Genomic DNA, 14702 nt, shown 5'->3' with positions numbered 1-14702 from the left:
CGCAGGAAAGGCATGACTCTTTCTTTATTATAAGGACGACATCTCCGCTGTTAGCAATGCGAAGCGCCTTGTGATTTTCATTTCGCGATCCTGTCAAATAATTATGAACAACGCGCAAGATATGTCGCCCGATTTCGTGTTGATGCGCCTTGTGTCCGCAGCCGAGGAGGACCGCTTGGAGGCAGAAAACGGGAATTTGCCGACGGGAAGAGTGGTGGTTGGGCTAGGGAAGGATGTCCTGGCTCACAGCGGCGTTAAATCGGCTTTGGATATCAGCCGAGATCCGACGGAGACGGCGGGGCTGGAGCATCCCAGCAGCCTCCTGAACAAAGGCCAGCCGAGCAGCGACACCACGGCGGCACCTGACAGCGGGGGGACGGAGGGCCGGGCCCCGCAGAGCTCCATGGATCCCCAGGGGTTCGACTTTGTCCCCAGCCCTGGCCTGCGACCGCAGCTGCTTGTCTTCTCCAATATAATGCGCAACGGAGATGGGATTTTGGATTTAGACAGTCGGGATGCGCTGGAACTGGGCCCAGCTGTTAACAACAACAACAACACCCCGAGTCCTGGAGACGTCGAGCGGCACCACGACCTGCTGGATCAGAGACCATCAACCTTGCAATCTTCCGCCGATTCATCTGCGGAGAGTCCGGGATCTGCCGAGTTGTGCCACCGACATCGATTCATCACCAACCCCCACAACTGGCCTCTATTATCGGACAGATCCGGACCCCTTCCCGGAGGCGACTCTAGGGGCCAAGAGGACGCCGTGTTTGAGTTGGCAAGACGGTTTGGTGAGCTGGGGGTTGGAGCGGTACCCAGGATGCTGTTTAAAGGAGCTGAGCTGCCGCAGTGCTCCTGTCAGGGCGCACAGGGTTCAGTAGATGGACAAGCAGAACCAAGAGACGATCCAACGGAGACCAGCGATGCCCTTTTGGTCCTGGAGGGGCTGGGGAGTAGGGGCATTAATGGCTTGGGTATGGAGGAGTGTCCGGAGGTTGGGTTGGATGATGAAAACGGACATGGAGAGTTTTTACTCAAAAGGAAACGGGAAATAATCCATAAGATGTCTGGGACTTTCTCCATCAGCAGCTTCCAAGTGGAACTGAGAACACAGATCGAAAAGATGGGCCTGCCGACGACCCAAGCAGGTTCTGAAGGTTCCGTTCAGGTTTTAGCCAAGACATCGACACCTGCCCAGAACTCACCTTGGACCACCACGCCAAACCTAAGCCAAGCTTCTACGCCCAGAAGAGCGAAGCGGTGCACCAGTGCGCCCCGGACTCCCACGTACCGGGCTGCAGGTGGAGAGAAGACGTTCAAAGTTCCGGGGAAGTCCAAAAGGAACTCGTTAAAGACCCGATTGAGTAAACTGTTCCGGACTAAAAGCTGCAGTGGGTCGAGTCACATACTGGACAAGAGACCCTCGGTGTCTTATTCAGTGTCCTCAGCCATGAGTCTGGTGGACATGGAAGGTGGATCTGGAGCCGAGCAGGATGCCGACAGGTGGGAAACTTTTGACATACTTTATAATTAAATCAGATTATTGGGATCTTTTTTTTAATCACTGGTAATAACAGAAACAACACATGTCCAAAGACATGTGTTGTCCAAAGACATGAGCTTTCCTGTTTTATCCAGTTTTCACTCCACGCCGTTGTTTAATTTTAAGCAGTTGGTGGGGAAACCTGAAACTGCTGCGGCAACTAGTTGTTGCTAGGCAACCAAAGAGTGAGTGAGATGCTAGGCAACCAAAGAGTGAGTGAGATGCTAGGTAACCAAAGAGTGAGTGAGTTAGTTCATTCTGCCAACTTAACTTTACTAGCCATGAGAGTTCGAGCAGCTCTTTCCTTTGTTTACATCTCCCAGAATGCTGTGTGGTTCTGGATCGGAATTCAGTGAAATTATCAGTTATTGATCACGTGTCTTATCAACATCTTGTTATTGATTTATTGTCCAGCCCTATACAGAGTAGTCTTCAGTTCAGAAAATGAGACTTTATCCTTTTAAATAAAACATAACGGAAGACCCCAAATTAAATATAACAGGTTTTACAAAATTGGAGCCTGAAACATAGGGACACGGAAACACATTTAAGGTTTGTAGTGATTATAGATTTAGATGTAACACATAACACTGTGCAAAAGACTGGAGTCATCTTATTTAAGTTATTTACACTTTTACTTGAAATTTCAGACGTTTAAAGAAGTTTTACACAGGAAGTAAAGCTAGAAGAAGATGGTGACATACAAACTTCTATATACTTAAAAAGGACATTTGAAGCATTTCTGGCTAATGTAGCTTTATGATATAAACATAGAGTAGTATACAAAGCAAAAACATGATTAAATTAATCTAAGAGTGATAAATCGATAATTTTAATAATTGTCAACTAATTTAGTAATATGTTAATTGGAGTATATTCAATAAAGGCAGTTTGCTGAAAAACAGCAGCAACAACAACAAATTCACCATAATAAAATAGTAATTAAATCAAATTTGTGCAAAATATATATGTATATTGCATTTAATTAAGATGAAACCTTCCTTGTCTGTTCTACCCAAAACTCCTCAAGTTTTAGCTTCACCTGGTTCAAATTCACTAGCATAGCATTTTGAAAGAAATGCTATGCTATTACATTTTAAGCATTAAGATGTTTATTTTCTTATTTTTAAAAAAAAACAAAAAAAACAATTTAATTATTTGTTTATTGAAAAACAAAGTTCCGGGAACTTGAAATATTGGCGGTGTATCTTATTTTCCCCACTGTGAAAACCAACATAAACAAGCAAATTTCCTCAGTTTATGCAGATCTTTCCAACGTTTTACTGTCATATCCTTCTGTTTCTCCCGTGTCGATGGCTGATGTGCAGCCACAGGGAACCCAGACTGACCAGGGCTCACAGTGCCTTCTCCCCTGCTTCTCTCTCTGCCTCCCTCTCTACCTCCCTCTCGACTTTCACTGGTAAGAACTACTTCATAAATTTCAATACTTAACTTATAGAAAAGTTATTGTAAAATGATGCAATAATGCCCCTGAAAAAGTTTATAATTCATTTTTATGCTTCTGCAGGGATCCACCAAGAACAGAGATCAATCTGTGTTTGTTGTCAATCTAGGTGCACATTAGTGCACATGTAGTGGCGCTATTTGACATTTTGAAAAAAGTGTTGCTTAATGGAAACACTTTCAAAAAGTCTCTCATTTTTTGTGGTAGCTTGGACGTAGAAAAACTGGTTTATTTGCATCACACAGTCACATCAACAACTGGATGTTTCCACTGGAGCAAACCAAAGAAGCAAAGAAGACGACAGGAAGTAATTAGAGGATAATGACAAACCGGGTGAACAAACTTATTCGCCTGTGATTTTAATTGCGTTTTGATTTAATGGAAACACTGCAATTGCAGAATTTGACATCATCAGCAAATAGACACAGTTTTGCACACATTTGTAAAAGAAACAGACTTAATGAGAGAATTGAAAGTTACCCTCTGAACACTAATGCTAGATGTGAAAACATGAAAGTTTCAGAAATTATATTTTCACATGCTAGTCTGCAGAAGGAGAGAAAATTAATTGAAGACCTACTACGGATCAAATTGGAATATAATGTAGTTATTGTTTAAAATTATGAAGAAATATTAACAACCAAACACCCCTCTATCAATTTTATTGGTTAATCCAATTTTCTGCTTATGAAGATTTGACTTTTAGAAAATCTGAATTTTTTTTCCAAATCATTGGGTTTCCATAATTTGGAATGATGTCAAGTCAATCCATCTTGTTTTACAGATTGTAGTTAGTTGAACTGTCCACAAGGAAAGATGAAAGTAAAAGCAATTTTAAAAATAAATTCAAATTTAATTTAATTTCTCTTCATTTTCTGCTTTCTTCCTAAGAAAGCAAAAAAACAGAAGAAAAAAACAAACAAACTCAACATTGATTAAAACTGGATTTGAATTTTTTAAGTGCGATCAGCCAGCCCTACTTGAGTTTAATGTTCCTCTTAGAAACTCGCTTTCAGGACTCAGTTTGGATAGTTTCTTTTAGTGTGCTGACGGTATAAAATAATGCTGAGAGGAGGAATCAAACATACAACAAATAAAAATATAATATTTAAGACCAGTCCACTTGGGAATCAGAAGCCGAATCTACAACAAATCCAACAGTGCATAATCTAGGACATAATATAGATACAAATCACCGCAGCCTTTAGCTGACCTGATCATTTCCCCGCTGCAGCTGGTGCATAAGGATTTAGGACAGATCTAAAAGTGATGAGGAAGCTTGTCGCTCAGCATAAAAAGCTATTTGCTCTCTGCTTGCTTCAGCATCAGCGTGCTGTTACTTCACATTCATGTTTCAGCTGAGTGTTTCTGTGTATTAATCAAAACTTCTTCTTTATTCAAACTTTTATCCGTGCTCATCTACAGCACTGAGTAATGCGAAATTACTCAGTTCTCTCGGAATCTGTTTAATTAAATAAAAATATTGTGTTTAGTTTGTTGATTTAACTGGTAAAAATAATAATAATAATAACAAAGTGTTTACAATTCTAAAAAAAAAATACTAAAAATATTATGGCACCCAGAATACTTTCAGCTTGACATTTTTGGCAACCCATACAAAAGGTTGGACACTACAGCTCTAGATGATGTCCTGGAAGCAGTGCATTCTGGGAATCCAGACCAGCTTGAGTTAAGGTTCAATGATTGGTCTTATAACGATGTTTTCCAACCTAAGGCATTATTTCCAGACGCTGCTAAAACGAGATAAATGTTAGGCTATGGAGCTATATTGGGGCCATAAAGTTTGTTCAAAATAAAATAAAACTGAAAAAAAGTTTTGAAACTGAAATTATTTTGAAACTGAAAAAAAATATATAATGAAGACCAAGATCGTGAATCATAAAATTGCAAGTCTTATGAGCTAATGCTAAACCGAGCTAACCTGTAGAGAATAATAATGGATGAGATTACATTTGATTGGTTTTACTGCTCCTATCAGTTGACTTTACAGCCAGGAAACCCTAAATTTCCTGGCTATAAAGCCGTCTCCAACAACCAAAAGTTCACTGAGGTAAACTCAGTCTGAATCATTTCGATTTGTCTGTTCTTTATTGGAGTGGTTTGAGCTAATTCACTCAGTGAAGTTTCCAGTAAACATCCTGCCTGGTTCTGCTTTAAGAGGCTATAGTGGACAAACACCAACATTAATTCTCTGATCTGTTTTTCCTGTTTCATGCCCCTGTTTGTTTCTAAGCTTTTCCTCCCATTTGCCACTTTGTGTCCCCAGGAGAAACAGTTTCTCTAGTGGATGTGGATATTTCTCTACGAGGGTCGAACACGCCGCATCCTCCAACTCCTCCACGCCGAAGCCTCAGTCTGTTGGGTAAACCTTTTTTTTTTTCTTATCCATGCAGTAGTCATTCCAAATCGAATAATAAAAAAGGCTTAATTGAAAGATCTGTATTTTAAAAAGAGGAAGCCCAGACAGTTGTGTGTGGGGTGCCTTTTATGAAGTTACATAGTAAAAAAATTGACAGCAATAATTTGGTTTATTTAGTCATAAAGAAAAAATGTAGATATTCATTTTTTAAAGTCATATTTTCACCATGTATTTCATAAATGTCTGAATTCCAAACTAAATATTTAGTTCACCAGCTAAATATTTAGCTTACAAAATAAATATTTAGTACCCAAAGAAATACTTAACATGGAGCTAAATATTTAAGTTTCAAACTAAATATTTAATTTGAAAGCTAAATATTTAGTTTACAAACTAAACATTTAATTTACAAACCAGTCATTTAAAAACTTAATATTTAGCTGGTGAGTTAAATATTTAGTTAGGAAATTTAGCATTTATAAATGTAGGAATAATATACTCAAAATATGACTTTGAGAAATGAACACCTACATTTTTTAAATGACTAAATAAACCAAATTATTGCTGTTCATTTTTTGCTGTGTAATGGTACAAATAGCACCCCATAGTTTTCATTTTAATCTTTCTTTTTCTACCAAAATCAAATTCAAAACTACTTTATTGATCCCAAAATGAAATTAAACATTAGTATGGCGTGACATTAAATAAATAGACGTCAGCCCATCATTTATCCCGTCACTTAATTTATATACAAGGCGGCCTTACCAGTTGGTGGCGGTAGTGTTTCCTTTATCTTTTTTGCCAACAAAGAAGGGTCACTGCGCATGCGCAAACAACGGCGATAAGTGTAGCAATTCTAGCTAGATACCGAACAGGTCAATTGAATATCACATTTATTATGGTTGAAAAATAAAAAGTTGCCAAGTTTAGATTTAACTGAACTGATTACGGTAGTTTCCGAACGGTAACTGTAACAGTAAAAGTACTGATCCTTCGTGTCTGCTACTAGCATGTGCTAAATGAAGATGGGCGCTTTCTTCTGCTTCTTCTTCTTCTGCTGCTTCTTTAGATTTCAACGGCAGCTTGCATCCATTATTGTTGCACTACTGCCATCTACTGGATCCTAATATCTATACCTCAAATTCTGATAATGATCCCAGTATTATTTAAAAAAAAAAAACGAAAAATCTTTTTTTCCCCCCTCAATGCGATTTAACTGATCAACAACATTCTCAAATTTAAATTCCCTATTAAAACCTAATTCCATTTTAATGGCCACTTTCTTCTTTTATTTCCAATTTTGACTTCCAATGATTCACGTCCTGCTAAAGAGCCCCCTGGTGGTTGAAGAAAAATCCTCATATAAGCTGCTTGTAGTCCGGAAAATACGATATATGAAAAAAAATCTGAATGCTCAGGGGGCTGGACCAAATGTGGAGGCGGGCGGATCCAGCCCGGCCCCAAACTACGGCCCGTGAGCCGTAGTTTGGGGACCACTGATCCAAACCGATAGGCTAGACATTAACTGTAGAAGAGCTGCTGGTAATATAAAGAAGGCACCTCCTTTCTTTTCTTTTCCTAATGTCGACTGCTGTTGTTTTTCTTCATTTTTCCCACTTTGCTGTCTTTTTATCCCCTTCCCTGATCTTTTCCTGTTGTCATTCCTTCAGATGACATAGCGGGGCCTCAACCGGGGCCTTTCCTAGTTAGTATTGTGGGCGCCTCCCTGCAGTCTCTCCCTCTTCCTCACCCTCCTCCTCCTCCTCCCTCCCACTCCACCATTCAGCACAGTCTCAGCCTCAATGGTAAGACGCCTATGATGGGAAAAATCCTCTAACTTCACATCTAAATAACTTAATATGCAGAAAATGTACAGTTGAAACCAGACGTTTATTTATATATATATATATATATATATATATATATATATATATATATATATATATATATATATATAAACCTCCCCCTTATTCTGACTGTCTGAAGAAAGGCTGAAACGATTAATCGATTATTCAAATAGCCATCAACCAATGTAGTAATTGATTAATTGGTCATTGGAGTATATATGCTCTAAAAACGTCACAAGCAGAAAAAATAACAGAGCAGTAATTAAAACAAAATTGTTCAAAAAAAGTATAGATTTTATTTTACATTAAAGATAAAAAAAATGTGTCATTGTTTTAGCTTCACCCAGTGTTGTGGTACTCGAAGTTGGTCTTGGTCTTAAGACCGGTCTTAAGACCATTTTTTGATGGTCTCGGTCTCGTCTCGGACTCGACCGCATTTGGTCTCGGTCTTGTCTCGGTCTCGGGCGCTGAGGACTCGGCATTTTATTTCAAGACCAGTCAAGACCGCAACTGTGAAAATATCACTAAACGTACAACACACTGTCCACTTTATTTGTTAACATCTTTGTTTTCAGTGGATGCAAAACGCACCGATTAAAATCCAAGCAACTACGTGTTTCTGTTACTCCCCCCACCCTCCCCACCTTTCACTCGCGCGCGGCGCTCCAGGACACGCGCAGTGGTTTCCTCTCAGCGGCAGAAAATGTTTGTCTAATCGTCAGTAATATAATAGCGCTGCATAAATAGTAAGAAATCCGATGGCCACAGCTAACTCAGCAGCGCTTCGCTTTCACAGACGGTGGGGACAACGTCTAACTTTTTTCGTCACTTAGAAAAGTAGATCAAAGAAGGTAAGCTCCGTTAAGGTGATGTTATCAAAGCTAGCTGTACAGAGACACATAAGCATTGTGATGAAAAATGTTATCACTCACTGCGCTGAATTATTGTGCGGAGGTGTTGACTGACTTGTCGCATATATGGGACAACGCTATGTCCAAAAGTCTGCAATATAGTGAGGTGACATTCAGAAACATCAATTCTTCTCCACAGCTCTTTACTTATTAGATAGGACTGGAGTGTCACTCACTGAGAGCCGTTATTCTATCAGATAGCCATACGCTGTCAGGATAGCATACATGCATTAAGCATTAAGAAATCTGACCGTCGGAGGAGTTGTCAGTTCACCATACGCAGCAAGTTATGATGAACATAAGTCATTAAATTGTTTTCAATGATAACTATATAGATATACATGTGTTGTCATGGTTTCAAAGTGTATTTAAAGCAGGGTCTGGCTGCAGCTGGAGTCAGCTACAACACACGCCCGTGTAAAACTCACTTAACCCTAAGTCAGGATGCCATACAACTGTTAATAACAAAGTGTATGATGATCTACGTCATGATTCTATGTTGTTGATTAAATGAAATCTTATGGTAATGACGTGTCTGACAGATATAGCCGGTGTTCTATCAGATAGCCATATGCTGTCAGAATAGCATATGTGTAGTTGTCAGTATACGCAACAAGTTATGACGAAAATAAGTAATTAAATTGTTTATAATATGACATAATGTGATAACTAGATGGATATACATGCGTTTTCATGGTTTCAAAGTGCGTTTAAAGCAGGTCTGGCTGCAGCTGGATGCCATACAACTGTTAATAACCAAGTGTATGATGATCTACGTCATGATTCTATGTTGCTGATTAAATAAAATCATATGGTAATGACAGCGTATGCATATCTGAGCTAAGCGTATGACTATCTGACAACGTATGCTGACCTGACAGAACACCCGTTCTTTGTTCTTGTAATGCTCTGTGTACACTGCATCATTATTTTATTTTATTATGTACGTTAATATTTAAATTAACAAATAACTAAAACACAAGAACGAAAGAGCACGCAGAGCATGCACATTGCTCTTTGATTGTTTTTGTTCAAAGTGGCAGCTGTAATGTCTGCCATGGTGTCAGACTACCTGGCTTCATGTACTGGGAGAGAGAGTGAAAACAGTCACGATGAGCGCCTTCTGTTTGGTTACTTCTTGCTTGTTGCTCCTTGGTCAGTGTTCGTAGTTGAGCGTTATTTACCGTCAGGGCATTGCCTCAATTGCTATGTTTCATGGTGCAGACAGTGGTGGTTTCTTATATGGGCAATATGGGCAAATGCCCAGGGCGTTATGTTTTTAGGGATGGCACGAGACCATCACACTTTTTAGCACATAAATGGAATATTTAATGTTGGTAAAATGTATTAAGTATTTAATATCTAGGTGTTTTATGGTAATATGGATCTTTCAGATTATTTTGAGAAGCAATTTCGATCATATTTAACATTTTATTGTGTCATGTAGCGCGGGCCGCTGGTCTTGGTCTTGACTTGGTCTCGACTTTCCTCGGTCTTGGTCTTGACTTGGTCTCGGACCCTAAAAGTCTTGGTCTTGTCTCGGTCTCGATACACTCTGGTCTTGGTCTTGTCTTGGTCTCGGGTTAGGTGGTCTTGAACACAACACTGGCTTCACCTGACACAAATTATGCAAAACTTAAGCACCTTTTACTATTCAATTATCAATCTGTTAATCCAAACATAATCAGCAGATTATCTTTACATTGTATTTACGTGATATCAAGCAGAAAGTGCAGATGCATCCTTTGCTACAAATGATTAATCACTCACTAAAGAAATGCTATGCTATTGGATTTTAGGCAACGTAACATTTATTTAATCATTTAAAAAGTAATTTATTTGTCATTTTTCATCTTTTAATGTTTTTCTAATGTATTAAAAAAGGATTAAATGTTTAAAATCTGGAGAATGTGCCAATTTTCAATCAGTTAATCATCAGAAATATCGATTTCTGAAATAATCATTAGTTGAAGGCATGGTCTGAAGTTAAAGCTCCTGCTTTAGGTTGGTTAGAATCACAAAATAATTACTTTTTGTTAAATTCCACAAAAACGATAGAAAGAATATGTTAAAGATTTATTCATCAATGTATTCTAAATCTGCAGAATGTGTTAACTTTTAAATTGATTAATTGATTAGTAAAATGATTATTAGTTGCGAGCCTCGTATGAAGTTAAACTTCTTTTGTTTTAGGTCAAATAAAGCCACGACAATTATTTATTTTTGCTAGATGCCATAATAACAATAGATAGAATAGAATATGTTCCAAATTTATTAATTTATCCAAAAATCTGACACTTATGGATTATGTATCTTTGTATTCATTGCATGTAAACCTTAACATGCCTCATTTTCTACGTTCTCTGACTCAGATGCCTTTTTCCGGGCTCTTCCTCATTCGAATCCTTTGCCGTCGGGCGGCGCTCCACCAACGAGACGGACTGCTCCTCCGGTGCTGTGTGCGCTGCGGCGATCCGAAGCCAGCAACTTCACAGCCAGTCTGAGAGAGCTGGAGAAGGTCAGGCTTTTTGTCATTCTGCAGCACACAAACTAGAACTGGACTTCTTCAGTGCAGCTGTTCTGGGAAGGCCTCAGGTTTATTAAAGAACCTTTGAGAACAAACAGCAACAGGAATCCCAGAAACACATAAGCAGGTCAGGGTGGAAGCCGAGGAAAGGTTTAAGCTTTGAACATCTTTTTTTCGTCATAAAACTTAAAATTTCTCGCAACCAAATTATGGTTAAAATATCAACAGGTGGATAATGGGGGGCAACTTGGATAAAATAAAAAATTTCCTGGAAAAATTCACACTTTTGGAGATTAATCTAAATCAGTGGTTCTTAACCTTTTTTGAGGTACCGAACCCCCCAGTTGCATATGCGCATTCACTGAACCCTTCTTATTCCAACCCCCCCCCCAACATCACGAAGTGTGTTTTTACCTCCGCGGCAGAGGCTCCGCCGAACCCCTGAGACCGACTCATCGAACCCCTGGGGTTCGATCGAACCCAGGTTAAGAACCACTGATCTAAATGTTATAGAAAGAATTTGGGACTTTTCAAACTGAGAAATTCCCAAGTTTTTTTCCAGAACTGTCTGAGCTTAATCTCAACATTTTCTCAGTTTCTTTCTAGCAAAATTTTCACCTTTTAAAACTCAGAAATTTCCTTTTTTTTTCTGATTTTTTTTTTTGGCATAATTGTACTCATCTTATTTTTTTTTTATATCTAAAACGGTCCTATTACACTGTTGTACATTTATACCTAAACTTGTTTTATTTTTCTTCTAAGAGACAGTGGTACAATGAATAGTTTATTTTGTTTATCTAGACATTTTGTTGTCAGTTTACATACCTGGGGTATTTTCCACCCATGTATCTTTATTACCACTCCTTTGCCCTCTCATGTAAAAGTTTCTGCCAGTCAGTTTCCACTATCAGGTTCTTTCTGCAGAAGTTTAGACAGAAGCAGAGAAGAACTGGTCCTTACTGTTCTGCTGGGTGGATTGCTGGTGTCTCTGCTTGCAGTGCGGCTGGTACTGGGGCCCTATGAACTGGGAAGACGCTGAGGTGAGGCTGAAGGGTAAACTCGACGGCTCGTTTTTGGTCCGGGACAGTTCTGACCCCAGATACATCCTGAGCCTGAGCTTCAGGTCGCAGGGAGTCACACACCACACGCGCATGGAGCACTATCGAGGTAAGAAACACTCACATCGTTTCAATAAATCTGCTCCATAAACCTCAATCTTCATGACTGGGACTTGATTACATTTTTTTGAATGATTAATTGAATGATTGTACGATTTTACTGGTCAATAAATCGTCCCAGTAGTGATTGCGATAAACAATAAAGTTGTTGTGAGACCGTTTTCAAGTAATATTTTGATAATAAAGCAACTTCGCCCTGTCAGAGACCAATACACTTTAATTTTGTAAAGAACTCTTAACACTGGAACTAACACCAAGTCCTGACCTGAAGTTGAATCATTTTCTTCACCATTCCTCCATTGTTTAATGTAATAATTTCCAATTTAAGCCCCTCTCAAAGTTAAGAGTTCGACATGAAACATTCACGTCTTCTGAATTCAGTTAAAGTTTATTATTTTCCATACATTTGTGGCGTCATTCTGAAACTGTTCCTTAAAGGTTTGTCTAAAGCTTCTCTCTGCATCCAGGGACATTCAGCCTGTGGTGTCACCCGAAGTTCGAGGACCGCTGCCATTCTGTGGTGGAATTCATCGAGCGCGCCATCATGCACTCCAAGAACGGCAAATTCCTCTACTTCCTCCGCTCCAGAGTCCCAGGTAAAGAAACGAAGCAGCAGATCTCCCTCTATGTCTAGATATGAACACTGGCCCAGTTGGGCGCCGTAACCAGAAATGCAACTCGTGAACATCAGCCCAGATAATGACCTCAGCTGGTCAATCCAGTGGACGACTTGAATTGAATTGGACTTTGTAGCAGAATGATGTTGACCGTTTGTGATTTTTGTTTTTTCAGGGCTGCCACCAACTCCAGTTCAGCTCCTGTATCCTGTGTCCCGCTTCAGCAACGTGAAGTCATTGCAACACCTCTGTCGCTTCTGCATTCGGCAAATAGTCCGCATCGACCACATCCAAGAGCTTCCACTGCCCAGGTAAAGGTCATTTAAGGCTCAACATTTTGGCTTCATTTAAATTTTAAAAACTGTCAATTAAAAGCAGATCAAGATATACATCTGGCTTCACAAACAAACTTCTTGGCACCATTTTTAATTCCCTACAGGCAGTCGTGGTTGTTTTGAAGCATTCTGATTGGCTGACATAAGTTTTAGCTTTGCACTACAGTGCCCCCTATGGGTTTGGCATGTTTACTACAACACTTAGTGGCGAATTTGTGTGGCTTCTTGTGGATGAAAACATATTTGAAACCGATCTTGTGTGTAAGATATTTTTTAAACAACGTGGCGGAGATATTTGTTTTTATAAACAAATATCTATATTTCAAGTAAATAAATCATTAGATTCTGTATTTGAGTCACTTTTCTTACTTCCTAATTTTACTTGTAAATGTGCTAAGTGAAACTGTTTTTGCCATTTTTTTCTATTTTTTGTGTCTTTTTAAGATCATTGATCTCCTACCTTAGTAAGTTTTATTACTACGACCCTGAGGAGGAGATGTACCTATCAATCAATAGCATTCGGAGGGTCGTAGCAGCAGAGCAGGAGGCCAACCCACAGACGTAGCAGCATACATATCCTAACCCAAAGTGAGTACACTTTTTAAAAAAAGTTATTTATTTTTTTGTTGAATGTGTTCTTTTGAGTGTAACAAAATAGTTCAGGGGATTTTTTTTGTTACCACATTAGCCTGTAATTCAGGTAAAGCCCCATCATTCTCAGAGTGGAGGTTGCAATCTGTTAAATATATAAAATAAAGTGATTAAAATTATAAAAGTTGACTCTTTTCAGTTAAAATTAAATTAATTTAATTTACCTATAACTTATAACAAATGTAAACAAATAAATGGAACTGCAGAGCTGACCTGAAGTGTCAACCATTACAAATCATTGTTAAAACATTTCTGCTTTCTTTATTCCAGTGTTGATATAATCACCTTCATTTTTTAACACATCAGCATCAAATTATTATTTGTAGCAGGAATTTGAAATGCAAAGGAATCACAGATATAAGGTTGTAAGCTATGCTCTCATTAAAATGACTTTTTTCTCGTAATTTTACGACTTTCTTCTGGTCCTATTGCATCTTTAATATACTAATATTGTGACTTGACTGTCATATTTTTTTATTTTATTCTCATAATTGAAAAAAAATCTTAGTCTGTCCATAATACTCTGTCATATTTAAAAGATTATGCAGCTCCTTATTCGCTAAGACGATACCAAAATTCACAAAATGTTCAACTTTCCTGGTTGAATCTGGTTTTCAGATTGAAAATGTTGCTGATTTTGCTGATATGTAGTTTGATTAAATGCAAAGTTCCTTCACTAATCCTGAAATATTTTTGTCTCCACTCCCTGCCTGCAGGTCTCTAATGGAGGACTTATCTACGCTGGCCTGCAGGTCTTCCAGCATTGGTCTCTGGAAGAGTGTATGCAGCCAAACTGGAACAGACTCTGTATGGTACTCAGTTCAACGCTTTCTGGAGACAAATGATGAAAAAAAAACCCCTGCTGTTTCTAAATCAGAAGAACTAAGAGAAAAGTTACTGACAGAAACTAAAAGAGCCTTGGTCAGCTCTGCTTTCCTGTTTCCTGAACCAGCTGGACTTTTAAAACATGATGCACTGGTCGATTTGTATAACTGTTGTTCCAAGGTAAAGGCCTTGTTTTTCTTTCTATTTTGTAAAAACTTGGGATTTTGGATTTAGAGATGCCAGCAGGATAGAAACGCACCTTGAGGCAAGGCAAGCCGGCCACCAGCAAGAAAACCTCAGACCTCTCCGGAAGATGGGTTCCTGCTTTTTGTGGATGCAGTGATCATTCCTTATGTTGCTGTCAGTCAAACATGGAAAAAAGATGTTATATTTAGGAATAAAGACGCCCCTTGAGCCTCA

The 14702-nt window shown here is 38.9% G+C and overlaps 1 protein-coding gene across 1 annotated transcript; it reads left to right on the top strand.

The window, feature by feature from the left end:
- On the top strand, positions 1-14702 carry socs7 (suppressor of cytokine signaling 7). Its single transcript, XM_015007676.2, has 10 exons — positions 1-1506; positions 2875-2966; positions 5299-5394; positions 7062-7196; positions 10522-10667; positions 11675-11843; positions 12322-12450; positions 12647-12782; positions 13251-13394; positions 14174-14702. Exons 1-9 carry the CDS (start codon positions 104-106, stop codon positions 13369-13371), a joined length of 2427 nt encoding a protein of 808 aa, XP_014863162.2. The 5' UTR covers positions 1-103; the 3' UTR covers positions 13372-13394; positions 14174-14702.

This window comes from Poecilia mexicana, unplaced genomic scaffold (genome assembly GCF_051168715.1).
Source record: "Poecilia mexicana isolate PSO_F unplaced genomic scaffold, ASM5116871v1 scaffold_1, whole genome shotgun sequence".
Lineage (NCBI taxonomy): Eukaryota > Metazoa > Chordata > Actinopteri > Cyprinodontiformes > Poeciliidae > Poecilia > Poecilia mexicana.
Note: the sequence above shows the minus strand (reverse complement) of the source record. Positions and strands in the feature narration are given on the sequence as shown.

Bases quoted from the DNA above. Each gene is read 5' to 3' on its own strand.
- socs7 (XM_015007676.2), top strand. From the start codon at position 104: ATGAACAACGCGCAAGATATGTCGCCCGATTTCGTGTTGATGCGCCTT. The intron at 11,844-12,321 runs GTAAGAAACACT...CTCTGCATCCAG, and splicing joins GCGCATGGAGCACTATCGAG to GGACATTCAGCCTGTGGTGT. The intron at 12,451-12,646 runs GTAAAGAAACGA...TTGTTTTTTCAG, and splicing joins CCTCCGCTCCAGAGTCCCAG to GGCTGCCACCAACTCCAGTT.